This window comes from Podarcis erhardii (assembly GCF_964252035.2).
Source record: "Podarcis erhardii genome assembly, chromosome: Z".
Taxonomy (NCBI): Eukaryota; Metazoa; Chordata; class Lepidosauria; order Squamata; family Lacertidae; genus Podarcis; species Podarcis erhardii.
Window position 1 is genome coordinate 22,274,934 of NC_138504.1, and position 18,934 is coordinate 22,293,867.

Consider the following 18,934-nt stretch of genomic DNA (forward strand, 5'->3'; position numbering starts at 1 on the left):
TGGATAAACTCCATGTATATTCATATACATTAATAAATTGGGAGTAAGAGTAAGGGATTGGAGACGTGGGTGGTGCTGTGGTCTAAACAACTGAGCCTAGGGCTTCCTGATCAGAAGGTTGGCAGTTTGAATCCCTGCGACGGGGTGAGGTCCCGTTGCTCAGTCCCAGCTCCTGCCAACCTAGCAGTTCAAAAGCACATCAAAGTGCAAGTGGATAAATAGGTACCGCTCTGGCGGGAAGGTAAATGGCGTTTCCGTGTGCTGCTCTGGTTTTGCCAGAAGTGGCTTAGTCATGCTGGCCACATGATCTGCAGACAAATGTCGGCTCCCTTGGCCAGAAAAGCGAGATGAGCACCGCAACCCCAGAGTCGTTCACGACTGGACTTAACTGTCAGGGGTCCTTTACCTTTTTGAGAGTAAGGGATTAGGTAGGGAGAGCAAGGAGGCTCCAATTATAGTGGTTGCAGGTAGTGGGAGGTATAGTGTAAGGCATGAGACAGGGCAGATACAGAGGGTGTTGAATGCTTAATTGTTGATTGCTGCATGCTGGCTCTTCCTCCTCCAACTGGGGAACCAGTGTCCTGTCAGCCAGCTCTCAAGCCTGAAGATACTGCTGTTAAACATCAGACCAGTTTTAAATATAATCTCATTCACCCACAGTTTGGGCCAGTAGGGGCAGAGTTGTGTCCCCCCCCCCAATCTTTGCCTGTCTAAGTGTTCAGGGCAACATCAGACCAGATTTCCCTCCCATGTACAGTGGTATCTTGGTTCTCGAATTTAATCTGTTCCAGGAGTCCATTTGACTCCCGAAACGGTTCAAAAACCAAGGCTCGGCTTGGTTCAAAAACTAAGGCAAGTTTCCTGCACTCAATCGGAAGCTGCTCATTTTCCGAAAAATGTTCGCAAACCAGAACACTCGCTTCCAGGTTTGCGGCGTTCAGGAGCCGATTTGTTCAGGACCCAAGCTGTTCGACTACCAAGGTGCCACTGTATAGTTTATAAGAATTCAGTCTCTCTCCCCCAAGTTTCTTGTTCCCCACCCCACCCCCGCCTAAGTACAGATCTAAAGTGTTTGTAACTTGTGTTGAACACATGAGGCAGGTTAAGGATTCTGATGGTGTCCTGTTCACTGTGCTACTCACGGCCTCCCTGCCAATAAATATCCCATCACCTCTGGCCTCTGATGGGAGTTGGAGTCTGACATTTGGAGGGCCACAGGTTCCCTACTTCTGCTTTTAGCTCAGTTGTTTAATTTGCATTGGTTGTGGGTTTATTATAGCTTATACTGCAGTATGCTCCCGAAACACTTGGGGGTTTGGGTACAGTGAGGAAAAGAACTTTATCTACACAATGAATATTTAAGGCTGGAATAATGAAACAGACCCTTTTACTGGCTAAAATGGATGTTTCAAATACTTCAACCAAGGTTTTGAATAAAAATGCTCACCTGTTAGAGAGCCATAGTTCAGCATTACAGGCATGAGCCAGCCCTACATTATTGCATAGATTTGGTCGATCTTGATGTTCGATGCTGCAAACTTTCCTCTGTAATCTCAAATTCTGTGTTCTGTTCTTCCCTGGTACTGTGAAAGTGTGATTATCAACCCGGCAGTGGGCGATCTTTGCGAAGAAACCAACGCAAACGTCAGCATGCTTACCAAACACGCTCCACCTTTGATCATCATTCACAAGGTGTACGAAGAAGCTCACATACTCAGGAAGACTCTGAAAGCTCTTCTGAGGTCAGGTGTCTGGTTATTATATTAAATTGTGTTAGTGGGGGAAAGCATTAAAATAAAAAGTGGACTTTAAACCATTACCAAATATGATCAAAATGTTGGAGTTAGAGTTTTGTCACAATTAGCAGAAGTAAGACTGGTAAATGAGTTCAAGACAAATTCAGTTGGACAATTAGGAGCTGGCAGTGATCTGTGAACAGGTTGGTTTTGCCAGTACGAAAACCCCTACCAGCTATTTAGATCACCCTCAAATTGTTATGGTTGGGAGTTTGTGTAGCGTAGTGGCTAAGATGCTATGAAACAGGAACCCCCAATTCAAATCTTGCCTTTATCATGAACTTACTGGGTGGCTTTATGCAAAGCATGCTTGTCTGAGAATATGGGTGATAGTATGACCTCATAGGGTTGCTGTAAGAATTACAGCTCTTCTCTTGCATTATCTAATTGTAATCCTTATAACACATCTATAAGATGCTTACAGATGCTAAGTATAATTATTAATTCAGCTATCTCCCCTTACTGCTATTTGAGTCCAATCTGCAGGTCTGCAAACATTCTGGAGGGAGAAATGCTCGCTGTTTGCCCTTAACAGGACTGCTGTTATGAGTCTGGCACTTTGCTAGTTCTGGAATGCTGTAATGGCAGCTTTGATGTTCATGGAAGATGTTTTCCCTTGCAGTTTTCTGTTCGCCCGCTGTATCTAATGTCAAGAGCAGTTACTAAACCTTTGCTTAATGCTCAGCTTTGGATTTTACAGTTTGTGACAAAAGACGGACACAGGTGCTTTCTTTGCACTCCTTTGAGTCAGTTTGAGAAGATAAGAAGCTGCTGTATACTAAGTGAGACCATCGGTCCATCTAGCTCAGTGTTGCCTACACTGACTGGCAACAGCAGCTCTCCAGGATTTCAGACAGGAGTCTCTCTCAGCCCTACCTGAAGATGTTGGGACTTTCTGCATTCAAAACAATGCTTTACCACTGAGCTGCAGCCCTTCCCCGTTTAGTTATTGACAGTGTCTTTTAGACCTACACGTAACAGGAGGTGTGCAATATGAGAGGGAACTCATCTTTCTGCTAGCAAATTTGTGACTGTAGCAAAGTGATAGAGCAAATGGACAAAGCTTTCTCTTTTCTTCCCCTCTCAGGAAGATGACACAGGTGGCACAAGTGATGCGTCTGTGGATGACAATGTCACTGCATGGCAAAGTGAAAGCAGCTCTAGGTAATTTCTCTTACTCTGTTTTAAAGGGGAATATTTCACAATGAATGTGCTGCTTGATACAAGGCCACCTAATGTGGGGAGGGCACGATGTGCACAGCTCTACATAGGAACATTTTGCTGCTCAACACAAGAATTTTGTACAAGTAACAGAAATTAGTGCAGATTTTAGCTGCTAAACTGATAGCAAATAAACTTGTGAGTGCTAACTTCTTCCTTTCAGTTTACCTGCTTCCCCTTGTTAGTCTCATCCTCTGCAGAGTCTGAACAAGATAATCACAGCAGATCAACAGCCAAGCTGTAAAAAATGTAAAGGAAAAAAGTAAATAACTTATAAATTCATATAACATATTTGATGGCCCCCAGAATTAAACACATGTGCGTCTAGAGTGACACGTCTCTATAGTAAAGCCTCAACTGCACATTTTAAACCATGTTTTTAATTACAATAGTTTCTCCCAATTCTCCCCACCCCCACCTCGGCTCTAATGAGTCAAGTATGCTTTGTCATATTGTATGAATGTAAAGTGTGGTTTATGTGTTTCATGCAAACTAAGCAGTAAGCCAGAAACAAACCAGTAATAAACCTTGGCTTATTTCTGGCTTACAACTTGTAAAGCATAGCCCAGGTTCAAATAGGACAAGACACAGTATGCTTGCTTGAACCAAGGGGGAGAAGTTACTCAGGTACTTATGTAGGGCCAGGTGATATCTGGTTTTCAACATCATGATATATCACCAGCTAAACATTGTGATTTAGTGATATATCACAGTGTCTGAAACATGGAACTATGCAGGGTGGGTGAAGGCTCAGTCTTTGGAGATAGCTGCTGGTGGGGGGAGTGAAGATTGGGCATGCGGCTGGGCAAAAGAGCATGGAAATTGGGTGGGTGGGGAGTGTAAAGATTGGATGTGTGGTAAGTCAGACACACACACACACACACACACAGGAGCAAGGGAGGAAAGAGGTGTGAACGACATAGGCCAATATGCTTGGTTTTTTTCTTTTGCGACATCTGGGAGGGAAGTCAGTGACTCAGCATTGGCAGTGGCTTCATGAAACTGAGCTTTCTGCCAACTGCTACCAGGCAAACACATGTTATGTCTGTGCATGCGCTCGTGTGTGTGTGTGCGCGGACACACACACACACACACACACACACATTGATTTGCCATGTATTGTCAATTATTTTTAAATGGTCATTGCATTGTGGTCTGGAAACTGGTATTGGACAATATTATCAATATATCTCCTAGCCCTATGCAAAGCAGAGACAAAGGCACAGAGCAGACTCACATAAACAAATCCCAAAATCCCTTGCAGAAACCCAGAATTTTATACTCCCCCCCCCCACAGGGTAGGTGGGCTTACCTGGCTAGATGCCTCCCATCTTGCTACAGCTGGCGGTGGGGCAAGGGTTGGTAAAGGGCTTTTTGGTCCAGCTTCACTGCTTTTGGTCTTTGTTAGGTAAGTGTTCCTTACCTAACTTTGGGGCTGGGACGTGACCTGCTGGGCATCCTGCGGATGTCGGGGCCTGGCTCTGGCCATTTGTGGAGTCATTAGAGAGCTCCTGCGGCTGGAGGCTGATTGTGGAGCTTCCGTAGGTCCCTCAGATGTTGGGGCCTGGCTCGTGGAGCCCCCGTAGGCCCTGCGGATGTCCGGGCTTGGCTCCAGGCAGCGGCGAGGCTTCAGAGAGCTCAGAACACTCACTTCTGGGTTAAAAACGTTCATAACCCCCCAAAAATAACTCAAACCACTGAGCCTCTTGAGCTTGCCGATCAGAAGGTCGGCGGTTTGAATCCCCACGATGGGGTGAGCTCCTGTTGTTCGGTCCCAGCTCCTGCCAACCTAGCAGTTCGAAAGTACGCCTAAAAGTGCAAGTAGATAAATAGGTACTGCTCCAGCGGGAAGGTAAACAGTATTTCTGTGCACTGCTCTGGTTCCGGTGTTCTGATGCACAAGAAGTGGCTTAGTCATGCTGACCACTTGACCCGGAAAAACACTGCGGAGCGGACAAATGCCAGCTCCCTTGGCCTGTAAAGCAAGATGAGCACCACAACCCCAGAGTCGTTTGTGACTTTAGTTAACTGTCAGGGGTCCTTTAAAAAGGTAAATGTACCCCTGCCCGTCAGGGCCAGTCGTGACCGACTCTAGGGTTGCGCGCTCATCTCGCTCAAGAGGCCGGGAGCCGGCGCTGTCCGAAGACACTTCCGGGTTACGTGGCCAGCGTGACGAAGCTTCATCTGGCGAGCCAGCACCAGCGCCGCACACAGAAACGCCGTTTACCTTCCCGCTAGAAAGCGGTCCCTATTTATCTACTTGCACTTAGGGGTGCTTTTGAACTGCTAGGTGGGCAGGAGCTGGGACCGAACGACGGGAGCTCACCCCGGAGCGGGGATTCGAACCGCAACCTTTCGATCAGCAAGTCCTAGGCTCTGTGGTTTAACCTACAGCACCACCCGCGTCCCTCCAGGGGTCCTTTACCTTTACCTTATTAGACAAGCTGGTTTGCTGTAACATGCCTAAACAACCATAGCATAAATGACAGCAGAGCAGTGCCCTCACTGTCAAGCACATAGATCGCCTCAGTATTCCAGTGATTTGTGTGGGGTGAAATAGGAGGGGTAGAGACTACAGTACAGTTGATGTTTGATTTGGTGCAAACTTGACTAAACATGCGTGAGGAAGCACCATCATGCCTACCACGTAGCAGTGGTGGGAGCAAACAAAGCCTACTTGTTTGCCACCATTGCACCCTCAATTAGCTGTCTGGCAGAACTTTTCAGAATAGTGAATGGGATTTTATGATCTGGCCAATAACGGATGCTCTGACGCCTTCAGAGGTGTGCTATAACAACTTTGCAAAGATACTTCAGAGACAAAATTGTTCAGGTTCAGACAGACTTGGATGCCAAGTCCAATGGAAGTTTATAGAGCAACATCTGTTCCATCTATACTGGATTGGTTTAGATTATTGCATCCTGGGGATATGGACAAGCTGCTTAAAGAACTGCCACCAACCACTTGCCTCTTTGACACTTTCTCATATTGGCTTCTTAAAACTAGCTCTAGGAGATTGGATGGATCCCTGTAGTGATTAATGCTTCATTGGAGAGTAGGGAGGTGCCATCTGCCTTGAAGGAGGCAGTGGTGCACCCCTTCCTTAGGAAAACCTCCCTGCTGCTATCCTACGCAAGCTCCTACTTGTATAGGATGGCAGCAGAGATAGCTAGATAAATGTAGTCTTGGAAACATCTACCAGGTCAGAGATTGGTTTATTCCATGGGTTGATGCAGAACTTTGCATAGACCCTTCTGGATTAAGAGTACTACCTTTTCAAAACCTTAATAAGATGACAATTACAGGTCTAAATAATGCCTTTCTTAAAGCAACCATGCAGGTCCAGGGGAAGCTGGACAAAATCATTGGCATTTTACAGTTTTCCTTTAACACCTACCTATATTGGAGCATGAAAACTTTAAAAGATATAGAAATATACTATCAATTTGCCAGTAGGGGGAGCAAGAGTATAGAATATGCAATACGTATAAAAATAATAAACTACTGTACTAAGAAAAGAGGAACTGTATCAACTTTTGGATGATATCTGTCCTAATAGGTTTCAAATATTTTATTCTGTAAATGGCTTTGGTGTCTTATGATGAAGAGCCATATCTTTTGCTTTTGCTCAGCAGCAGTTTAGGTCTGAATTAGGGACTCATTCACATGGCCTGAAAATAACAGGGTTTACAGGGGGTCACTAATTCAGAAGTGGTGACATCTTGTATTTATAAGGCACTTCTTTTGGAATGGACTGGTAACATGTTATGTTTGAAAGGAGTGTCTGGGACTGACATGGGACTGGAGTTACAGGATGAAGTATAGAATTCTAAATGGGTTAGATTACCTTTTAAAACCATGTCTGCAGAATTCAAGAACCCACCTTCAAAACAATACATAGATGGCATTGGACCCCAGTTAAATTGAATAGAATCAATCTCCAGAATGTTGGATGGGTTGTGGTGAGAGTGTTGTTTTGTGCAAGATTTTTGGATCACTGTATTCGATAAAATATCTATTTATTACACTGGTCAACAACAAATTTGTTTTCTGCATTTTTTCAGTTGATTTAGGATGAATCTGATGCGCTGAATCCAAAAATCACATTGGTTTTGCTCAATCAGGTCAAGTTTTTGAGTTATGGCCACATGTCCTTTTTTACGTGTTTGTTCACATGTACACTTGTGTGGAGCATTTTAGAAGAAGTTGGTGGGGGTAAAATGCCATGTCGAATAATTGTTTTGATTGGAAATGATTATTTTAATGACAAGAAGTATTCAGGTCCGATAGTTCTGGGTGATTATGTCGAAAAGGGATCAGTTTGAAGTCATAAAACCTCGAAATCTTCCATAAATTGGTGCGGCAAAGCATAAAGTTGGGGGATCAAAACTAAGTTAATGGGGCAGCCGCCCCACAAAGTATCCTGATCTTCAATCAGCACGTCATCCTGTAGCTCATTGTGATGAAATTCCAGTGCCTATCTTCAGAGAACTTCCTGACATTAGTGACGAAGATGCCTCCAGTGTTGAAGGACATGAAGAAGAAGAAGTGGTTCTTGAAGATGATGCTCCACATCCATTTTCCCAGCTTGTCAAAGGACTCTGCCAAACTGTTGGCATCCAGATTGAAGGAAAAAAACCTCCTCTCTGACAGTGCTCGCAACAGCTTCTTCCGCAACAGGCATCAAGAGTACCTCCGTTTTTTCTCGGAAGAGAAGGACTTGGTGTACTGTGCAGATATTGCGCAGCTTCTGCTCAAGCTTGCAGTGCCACAGTCCGAACCCAAAGATTGGAGACTGTTCATTGACAGCAGCAAGCGATCACTGAAATGTGTTCTGCTACACAACGGCAACCAGTTTGCCTCTATACCCCTGGCTCATTCGAGTACACTGAAGGAGAACTATGAAGCGGTGAAGTATGTGCTGGAGAAAATTGGTTATGATCAGCATAAGTGGTTTATTTGTGTTGACCTGAAGATGGTGAAAATTTTGTTGGGACAACAGTCTGGCTTCAGCAAGTACCCATGTTTTCTGTGCATGTGGGATAGTAGGGACCGTGCTCAGCATTACATGAAGAAGGACTGGCCTGTGCTGGAGGAATTGATGCCTTGCAAAAAAACGAACGTCATCAACGACCCTCTGGTGGACAGAGACAGAATACTCTTCCCACCGCTGCACATCAAGCTCGGCTTAATCAAGCAGTTCACCAAGGCTCTGGACAAGGATGGTGACTGCTTCACTTATTTGTGCCAGGCTTTTCCAGGATTGACCATGGAGAAGTTGAAAGCTGGCATCTTTGATGGTCCTCAGATCCATTAGCTCATCAGAGATCCAGAGTTCGGAAAGTCAATGAACGAAGTAGAACTGGAAGCATGGAAGGCATTTGTTCTGGTAGTGAAGAACTTTCTTGGCAACAATAAGGCCAGAAACTACGTAGAACTTGTCAACAACATGCTGACTGCTTTTAGAAACCTGGGCTGCAACAAGATGCACTACCTATTTTCACATATGGACCGGTTTCCTGAGAACCTGGGTTCAATGAGTGACGAGCAGGGGGAGAGATTCCATCAGGACATGAAAGAGATGGAGACCAGGTATCAGGGTCGCTGGGACGCAGTCATGATGGCTGACTCTTGTTGGACTCTGAAGAGAGACCTCCCTGCCGCTGAGCATTCCAGGAGTTCCAAGAAATGGAAGTTCAAGCCCTGAAGTTTGAAAAATGGTGAAGCAACATGCAATTTACGTGTACTTACCTTTATCAGTGCCCACCATTCAGTTTACAGTAAACCTGACCTGATGCAGAGAAATGGATGCCATTTCCTGATTCAGCAGTGCAAAAATACCCTAAATCAGTTGTAGAAATCTAGACAACATTCAAAAAGTAAAAAATTGTTGCCCAGTGTTATGAATATTATGAAACAGAAAACGCCTGACCCTTCTTTGGCCCTTTTTAATGATTCCACTTTCAAAAGGTCCTCATATATTACATCCAAAATTAATAACTCTATTACTAGCAGTGGCCAACTTAGAAATAGAGAGGCACTGGAAATCAAGAGGATTCACCATGAAGGGTTGGCTTGATAGAATATGGGGTGTAGCACTTTCAGAATATCTAGCATACCACAGCTGGGTGATTAAGGTCCTTTCAAAGGGGGGGGGGATTTGAAATAGTTTGGTGGCCATTTATAGCATATATTCACACCAATGAACACTTGTTATAACCCCCATTGGGTCAGGTAACATGGAATACTTACATTTAATAAATTTAAGAAATAAATAACACTCTATACTATAAATAACTATTGAAAACTATACTATAAATAAGTATAGTTCTATACTATAAATAACATAATTTAACAAATAAATAAAACAACCAAATAACATTCACCACACTGTCTCAGAATAAATGTACTTACTATTAATCAGTGGCACAGTTGTAATCTCCTTCCTTTTATGCTGTAATGGTAAATCTTATCTTCATTTCCAAACTGACAACTTCTCCATCATATACTCAACATAGCTGTAAACATTATCTATATTGTGCCTTGTCAATATTGTTGTTGTTTTGGTTGTAGTATGAAAATACAGTAAAAAGTAAATGGAGGGTGGGGGGTAGACCTCACAGGACCTAGAAGTGTTAAACAGTTTTCACCCAGTGACAAATATCCCCTTACTTGGCAAGGTGCTTCAGAAGGTGGTTGCAGTCCAGCTTTAGGCATGCTTGAAGGAAGCTAATTACTTGGATGCATTCAGACATGGTCATCGTATGGACTCGGTCATCCTTCTTGATAACATTTATCGGAGATGTGGGGAGTGCAATCCTGCTCGTTTTCTTTGCACTCTCAGCAGCATTCGATACTGTTGTTTTCCAGAGTGGACTGGAGCACATTCAGTTAATAAGATGGTTCCTCCCACTCACCTGGATATGCAGGGACCTTCAAGTCTTCTGCCTCCTCTTCCTGGAGGGAGGAGCCATCCTGCTCCCCAGATCTTCCCAGTTTGGGTCGGCTGAGTCCTCTGTTCTAAACAGAACTATATTACCTTTTGTTCACTCCACAAAGTGGTTTCCCTAATTTCTCTCTGCTCTGGTTTGTCTACCTTGTTGATCTGAACAACAACAGCAACTTTTAAAATACCTTAAAGGAGGGGAATCTATTTAACTTTGTTTTCCCTTAGGTCTTTAAACCTACAGTTTTCATTTATGGCAGCCCATTCACTTCCTCTCTGCCTGTAACACAAAGAGGACCCTACTATGTGCCAACTGACACTCACTCTGTGGCTTTTGAATAGCTTAACATTTTTGACCCCCACTGTCCATACCATGCAGGCTCTTGCCTTGACTGATATAAATTGTTGCCCACAAGTACCGACGGCAAAAAACTTATGTGCTTGGCCACCATAGCAACAGAGCAAAAAACAAAAAGGAGGTGGCAATAACCAACAGGTGTTGTTTATCTCCTCTTTCTATCTTGATGAAGCTCAAAGTCCTCATGGGCAGTAGCGCTGCTAGGTAGAGGTGGATTTGCTGTCCTCCCCATTTCTCTTCTCAGTGCTACATGGCACAGACAGAGTTGAGGGTCTTCCATGGTTTGGGAGAAGGAAGAGTGGCAGCACTCATTAAACACTACTTTTTCTCTTATTGAGAAATTGAATAGGCCTCAATATCAGTAGATCTGCCAGGTAGAGATGTGTAAATGTATTCATGATACCGAGTTCCTGATAAAACCACTTTTGATATTAGTCATGAATGAAAGATTTTATGTTTGTTTTCGTATGGAGCTCATCATTTACAAATGATTTCATATACCCTAGAGCCACATCGATTTCTTCCTTTTATATTTTGGTGGTTATAAAAATAGGTATATATTAATTTGAAAGGTATTTGTGAAATATAGTATTAGTTTATATATATTCTAAACCCTAACTTGGCTGTTGCTGGGTTTTTATTTCCTTTTGCTTTTCATCCAGTATAATCAGTAATTCCCCCTCCCCACCCCCAACCAGCAAGCTCTGGTCTTCCCTTTGTGGCCCTGAAAATATGTCCCACTGGGAACAAAATGGGTTTTCTAAGAATTTTGTTATGTGAATCTTTCAGCGATTCATCCAGTGAATATTCTGACTGGACTGCAGATGCCGGAATAAACCTTCAACCTCCGAAAAGACAAACAAGACAGGCAACTCGCAAAATGTGTAGCAGTTCTGAAGATGAAAATATGAAAGATATGAAGGGACAGGAAGAAAAATGCAAAAAACCCAAACAGACAAGGAAAAAGGTCTTTAGGCTTTTCTGAGTAAAACTTTACCCCCCCCCCCTTTTGGGAAAGGTAAACCAGTTACCGTATTTTTCGCTCCATAAGACACACCTAGATTTAAGAGGAGGAAAGGGGGAAAGCCCCTTTTTGGGGGGGGGATCAGCTCAAAGTTGTGCAGCTTCTTTTGCAAAGGGGAAAAGCCCCTTTTTTTGAAGATCAGCTCAAAGTTATTGAGCTTACGTTGCAAAGGGGGAAAATCCTGTTTTTGTGGGGTTCAACTCACAGTTCAGCAGCTTCTTTAGGAAAGGAAAGGGAGCCATTTCTGGAGTTTCCAGACAGATAATCCAATCAGCCAGTCACATGTCACTGGGGAAAGAAACAGCCTCCATCTGCAGAACATTCAACAGTGGAGGCCTGGGCAAGGGGATGGGGCCAGAAAGGGAGCCAGCAATCAACCACACACTCGCTCCATAAGACGCACAGACACTTCCCCTTACTTTTTAGGAGGAAAAAAGTGTGTTTTATGGAGCGAAAAAATACGGTACTTGTGTTTAAACTCTGTAATGCTTTTGTTTTAAGAAACCTAGTGGACGGCTTTCAATGGATGGTGAGCCCACTGAAGAATGGTTTGCTCCACATTGGATACTGGATACCATACCGCGGCGTTCCCCCTTCGTTCCACAAATGGGGGATGAGGTAGCTATTTGTTTATTTAACTGGAATAGGGCATTTCATTTTAGGGGGTGAAACCTAATTTTTGCAAATTTCTGCAGTGAGGGGTCTTAAATACAGTGGTACCTCGGTTTTCAAATGCCTCCGTAGTCAAACGTTTTGGAACTCAAATGCTGAAAACCCAGAAGTAAATGCCTCGGTTTTTGAATGCGCCTTGGAAGTCGATCAGGAAACGCAGTTTCTGTTTTGAGTTTTCTGTATTGAGGCTTCCACTTTGATGATGATGATGATGATGATGATAAATTATTATTTATACCCTGCCCATCTGGCTGGGTTTGAGGCTTCCGCTTTCAGTTTTCGGTTTTTGAATGTTTTGGAACTCGAACGGACTTCCGGAATGGATTATGTTTGAAAACTGAGCTACCACTGTATAATTTGGGGTGTGAGGAATTAAAATCTGCTAATATTTTTTTGTGATTGGACAACATTTAGCTGGGTGAATCTACATTTGATTAAGTAGCACAGAAACTGCTTTTAGAAAAACAAACTTAATTTTAATTTTGCCTTCTGAAAATGTCAGGTAATGCTATAAAAACTTTAAATTCTCTGCATAAAACATATCCTACTAAGTGTACAACATAAAGCAACATTAGAAAAGAATGACATCAGTTTATAAGAAACTTAAACAAGTTTCATCAGGTCTTGCTTTGCTTCATTCTTGGACATCAACTGCCAACTTGCTTCTTGGCCTCTGATATAGCCCTGCTGCCTCTGTGACTTGTTGCACACACCTCTCCATAGACTGAGCATGACAGGGCCACAGTGGAACTTGAATGAGTTCGGCAATGAACTTCTTTATTTCAGCTGTAGTAAGTTGACGTGCAAAAGGAGCTTCATGAACCTCGTCAGACCAATCGATCAGCTCCCAACAAGGACGAAGCACTGGGGCTGATGGAAGGTGTCTTCCTCATACTTCTCTGCTTAGATTCAGCCAGCCATCTTGTTTTGTCTCATCTCCTTGCCACTTCGCTTTTTAACTTTTCTGTTACGCTCAGGCCTATATAAGATAACAGCAAGTACTTGGCAATCATTTTATGCAATTTATTTCATTTTATTATATATCTTGTAAAATAATTTTATTAGCCCCCCCCCCCACAAAATTCGACATTCAATTCACTTTCAGTATAATAATTTCTTACATTTTGACTTCCCATCCGTCCTTCCAAGATGTACCTGCTGTATTCCTTTATCTACTACCATTTATTTTCTATTGTATTATAACTTATATTGCAGTCGTTTATTTATTCTCCTTCCCTTGCCTATTATTCAAATCCTGCTTGTGATTTCATTTGGCTATAGTTTATTCTCATCTTTTTGATCTCTTGTATTTGCTGTCAACTTCGCCATCTCTACATAGTCCATTACTTTAAAATCCATTCTTCTTTCATTGGGACTTTTTCTTTCCATTTCTGCACATACAAGATTCTGGCTGTGGTAGGAGCATACATAAACATAAACAACATAACTATTTCCTTTGGAACCTCTGCCCCTATAATCCCCAGATTAAATGCTTCAGGCCTCTTGGGAATAATTATTTTAAAAATCTTTTAAAATTCATTATGTAGATTTTAATACAGTTTTATACACATTGTTTTAATAAGACAAGTTTAAAATTACTGGAAATTCCACATCAGGTTGGCAAAGTCTGCTCTGTCACGTAGCACAGAAGATTGTTTTAGCAATCCCCGAAGAATCAAAAGTCCTGTTTCTTGAAATACGTACATCGAACCTTAATACATTGATCTTTCTGCATCTTTGAGGTCTCTTCTTTTCCCTTGTGTCTCCTGGCATGCACAAATGATGCATGTTTAGGAACTAGCAAGCGGAGCATTATTTATTTACTTTGGGATATTTATTTCCAAATTAAGGATAAGTTCTGAAAGCTGAGGCTTGGTGTATTGTGAATCAGAGTGTCATTTAATTTTCTTCCTTTCAGGTAATCTATTTCAGGCAAGGGCATGAAGCTTATGTGCGTGCAGTTCGAAAGGCAAAGATCTACAGTGTAAACATGCAGAAACAACCATGGAATAAAATAGAACTCAGGGTAAGGGGAGCTTCAGAGTTATATTGTTTTTTATCACTGGGTTGAATAAACCCAGTGAACCTGCCTAATACAAAGTTAGACCATTGACTAATCTATTGCCTTACACAAATCAGCAGTAGCTCTCCAAGCTTTGGGGCAGGAATCATTCCCAACCTTACCTGGAGATGCCAGAGATTGAACCTGGGATCTCCCATGTGCAAATCATATACTCTACCTGTCTGAGTCACACATCCTGCCAACAACAGAGACTTAAGGAGACTTGAGGCAAAATAATCCTGTGCAGAAGCATCTATCTGATTAACTCACCTGGTGCAGATTACACTGTGTCACAAGCAGAGAGCAGATATCCAGGAGTGTGGAACTTGGCTTGAAGGTCACATTCAACTTCACATTATGTAGAGGCCATTATCAGAAACCACACATCTGCATTTGTGAACTTGAATTTCTCCCCTGCCATCATATTCTTGAGCTTCTCCCCTCCTCCCTCCAACTCCCGTGCAAAGTAGTAATAGGGAGTATGGATGTGTGGAGGCGATAGGTTATAAATATACATGTGAGAATGTGGACATGAATGTATGAGTTAATGCAGAATGAAAAATGGGTCAATGTAGATAGAATGAAAAGTGGCGGCGGGGGGGCACTTGTTTTTTATGGTCATGGGAATTCACACTTGTTTAAAACAACCCCCTTTATGTATGTGCTTCAAAGAAAATGTACATGCACAACTAAGCTTTGACCTCCAGTGCTGTTTTGACAAACAGGAACAAGAATTTGTGAAGATTGTGGGAATTAAGTATGAAGTTGGACCACCTACACTTTGCTGCTTGAAGCTTGCCTTTCTTTATCCAACCTCAGGCAAAATGACTGGTGAATCATTTTCCATTAAGTAAGTGGCTGGCTAAATGGGTGCTTGTCCATCACCAACTCACATTCTCCCCCCCCCCACCTAATTTAAAAACTTGTCTCCCTAATAATAATTAGGAAAAGAAGCATGCTCATTACATTCCTGTGCCATCAAGACGCGGGCAGTGTATCTGATCACATGGCAGGGAAGCACAGAACATGATTTAAATGTTATCAAAAAGGTGGAAAATGTGCGCCACCACCCTGCAGTATTTAGCCTGGCTTCTTTGATTGATTATTTAATTTCTGTACTGCTTAATATATTAAAAATATCTCTAAGCTATGTACAAAAAACTGAAGCAGCAACAAACAAAATGCTGCAAAAATACAGTTTCATATAAAAATGTTACATTAATACAAAGTTGCTAATACACATATGAATCAATATCATAATTACCTTCAAGCCATATCTGTGGTTGTACTACCTCCTTCTGAAGAGCTATTCCACTTCTGTTTCACAGGTACCATGATATGCCAGATGTTATTGATTTCCTTGTGCTGCATCAGTTTTACAATGAAGCCAAAGAAAGGAACTGGCAGATTGGTGAGTGCTAGCTTACCATTGGCTAGCTCCATATTGAACATATGAAATGTTTTCTGATTTTAGTTTTTGTTTGTTATTTGATGTAATCTTACACATTTTGTAAATGACTATGTTTTAAATGCAATGTATATGTTTTAATGAGAAAAACAGAAAAAAGAAACAACACTCTAAAAAAATGCACACCACTATTAGTATTTTTGTGCTTTTTCTGCATATATCACTTGGCTCATTCCAACTTTTTCTGTTGCAGGAGATAGATTCCGCAGTATAATAGATGATGCATGGTGGTTTGGAACGGTAGAGAGTCAACAACCATTCCAGTCCGATTATCCTGATAGTTCCTTCCAGTGCTACAGTGTTCAGTAAGAATGACTATGAGTGTGGCTGTGTGTACTTTGATGCATTTTTTTTAAGTCCACTGCAAGAAAAGCTGAGTTCTGTAGCCTGTATTTCTAAGTGAATTAAGCAAACACGCTCACTGATTGATACAATTATGTACATACAGTGTCTGTACCTGTCTCTTGAACCATAAGGATCCACAAGGCAGCTAACAAAATAAAATCATAACACACACTTAATAGCAACAAAACAAGACTAGACGTTTAAAACATTATATCTCAGCAGCAAAGAGCCAGCAGCATTATACTGCTTAGCAACTACTTAGCAGTCAGCTACAGTGCTTACGAAAAAGCAATAGGTTGTGTCCAGTTTACGCAGGGTGGGGCACCTACTTTTTCCTCATCTCTCCTACCTCCTACAGCCTTCCATATCACCAAAAAACCTGCTCTTAAGGGTTGGGAGACCTGGGAAAGTGTAAGATATGGCACAGGAGGTAGAGATGGGTTGACAAAATTGGGTTCCATTAACTCCATGAGCAGAAATAGTTTCCATTAGTGCAAAGAGTCACCTTGGGATAAACAGCCCAAAGCTTTTGCTTGCTGTGTATGCCAGTGAGGCAGAGGCTGCCTGCCTCTCCTCCTTCTCTGGTGCCTAAGCACTCTTCCCTATGAAAGCCATGGGTTGCTCTAGGTGGGATGATTTTGGCCAATCTGGGGCTGTCTGGCCCAGGTATAAGGCAACCTCTTACATCATTATGCTGTAACTATGTAGGGTGGTGGTAATTTATAATTTCTGGCCTTCTCCCCTCTTAACATGCTTAACCATTGTGATCTCATTTTCTCCAAGTGGCTTCTACTTTGTCAGTCACAGATGGGGCCTTTTTAGTGGTGGTTCCATTAACCTTAGGCTTTAGAGGCACCTATATAATCCACTTTTGGACTTCTTTATTTTGCAAGACATTTAATGACTGTCTTATGCTTCTGCTGTTGTGTGTGTGTATACTTAAAAGGGACGCGGGTGGTGCTGTGGTCTAAACCACTGAGCCTGGGGCTTGCCGATCAGAAGGTCGGCAGTTCGAATCCCTGTGACAGGGTGAGCTCCTGTTGTTCGGTCCCAGCTTCTGCCAACCTAGCAGTTCAAAAGCATGTCAAAGTGCAAGTACAGTGGTACCTTGGGTTACCTTCAGGTTATAGACTCCACTAACCCAGAAATAGTACCCCAGGTTAAGAACTTTGCTTCAGGATGAATACAGAAATCACGTGGCAGTGGGGTGGCGGCAGCGGGAGGCCCCATTAGCTAAAGTGGTACCTCAGATTAAGAACAGTTTCATGTTAAGAACAGACCTACAGAACGAATTAAGTTCTTAACCCGAGGTACCACTGTAGATAAATAGGTACCGCTCTGGCGGGAAGGTAAACTGTTTCCGTGCGCTGCTCTGGTTTCTCCAGAAGTGGCTTAGTCATGCTGGTCACATGACCTGGAAAAACTGTCTGCGGACAAACGTTGGCTCCCTCGGCCAGTAAAGCGAGATGAGCACCGCAACCCCAGAGCTGTTCGCGACAGGACTTAACTGTCAGGGGTCCTTTACCTTTTATATACAGTACTTAAAAAGAACTTTTTATTGATGTGGTCTGTATATGTGTATGAATTTAAAACTTTTAATGTTTTTTGTTGTTTCACTTGGCTTAGTATTCAGTTGCTTGTTTTTGTTAAAACTACTTGGAGACTTCTCAAGCAAAAAATCATTATATCAATGCTTTAAAATAAATAAAATGTAGACTATATCTTGTTGCGGCACTTGATAACACACCATGGTGTGATTGATTTAGAATTAAATTCTCTTTATGGCTGAATGATGCATGCAACACGTGGTTGGATGCAGCTTTCAGTCACTTCACAAGTAGTCACAGTGTGATAAATGTTGAAATAAATGCCTTAGCAGCTTCAGACTAGTTACTTGAATGATTGCTTCCACCCATATGAATATTTCTGGGCACTGAAATTGGTCTTGGAGACCCTGCTGTCTGGCCACTGCTACTGTTCTGCACTAGATCTGTGTATGTTTTAAGTCTTTAAATACATTTTTTGTTCTAACAGCTGGGACAATAATGAAAGAGAAAAGATGAGCCCCTGGGACATGGAGCCAATTCCAGAAGGAAGTAAATATGTTCCCCCATCCCCTTCATTGGGTATCAGTAATTTGTGAATAAGTACAGTGGCAGAGGCTCTAATGGGTATGTCTTTCTGTCTCTGTTTCCCTCCCCCCTGACCCTGGTTTTCTGTAGCTGCTTACCCGGAGGAGGTTGGGGCTGGTGTTCCTGTGACAACAGAGGAGCTGGCATCTTTGCTGTACAAACCACAGGAAGGTGAATGGGGATCACATTCCCGAGATGAAGAATGTGTGCGTGTTCTTCGCGGTATTGATCAACTTCTATCCTTAGGTATGTGGGCCTCAAAAGAAGACTTGGAGATGATGCCAGGGACCAACAAACACAGATGGCAACACCCTTAGCATATCTATTTACTTATTTTAAAGCATTCTTATCTCACTCTTCAGTTAAAGAATGTTCCTGCAGTGGCTTGCAGATGTCAATGATAAGACAGTTTTTGTCCTCACGCTTTCAAACTAAAAGACATATCACAAGAGGACAAGGTATTGGGAGCGGGGAAAAGCAAACCTGGGCACTATTCTTAGTTTCAGAACTCTTGTAATCACCAGCTGGAGTGGAAAAATTATGTCGATAAGTGATTCCTGGCATGTGGCTGATATGAAGCTAGGATTTGGGTAAACAGAAATCCAGAAGAAAGTATGTAAACATTTATTTGGTATTAAGGACCTTACAATAGACGCACACTACAGTGGTACCTCAGGTTACAGACGTTTCAGGTTACAGATGCTTCAGGTTACAGACTCCGCTAACCCAGAAATAGTACCTCGGGTTAGGAACTTTGCTTCAGGATGAGAACAGAAATTGTGTGGCAGCGGCACAGCAGCAGTGGGAGGCCCCATTAGCTAAAGTGGTACCTCAGGTTAAGAACAGTTTTAGGTTAAGAACAGACCTCCAGAACGAATTAAGTTCTTAACCAGAGGTACCACTGTAGTT

At 42.5% G+C, this 18,934-nt stretch overlaps 1 protein-coding gene across 1 annotated transcript in view; it reads left to right on the forward strand.

Moving 5' to 3' along the window:
* Nucleotides 1-18,934, forward strand: part of BRWD3 (bromodomain and WD repeat domain containing 3) — a 78,796-nt gene that overhangs the window by 47,589 nt on the left and 12,273 nt on the right. Inside the window, exons 21-30 of the mRNA XM_081847848.1 lie at nt 1,593-1,742; nt 2,884-2,960; nt 11,112-11,289; nt 11,848-11,964; nt 13,937-14,044; nt 14,806-14,930; nt 15,409-15,491; nt 15,742-15,853; nt 17,928-17,989; nt 18,116-18,271. Coding sequence (XP_081703974.1) covers nt 1,593-1,742; nt 2,884-2,960; nt 11,112-11,289; nt 11,848-11,964; nt 13,937-14,044; nt 14,806-14,930; nt 15,409-15,491; nt 15,742-15,853; nt 17,928-17,989; nt 18,116-18,271 — 1,168 coding nt within the window. The remainder of the gene's footprint in view (nt 1-1,592; nt 1,743-2,883; nt 2,961-11,111; nt 11,290-11,847; nt 11,965-13,936; nt 14,045-14,805; nt 14,931-15,408; nt 15,492-15,741; nt 15,854-17,927; nt 17,990-18,115; nt 18,272-18,934) is intronic.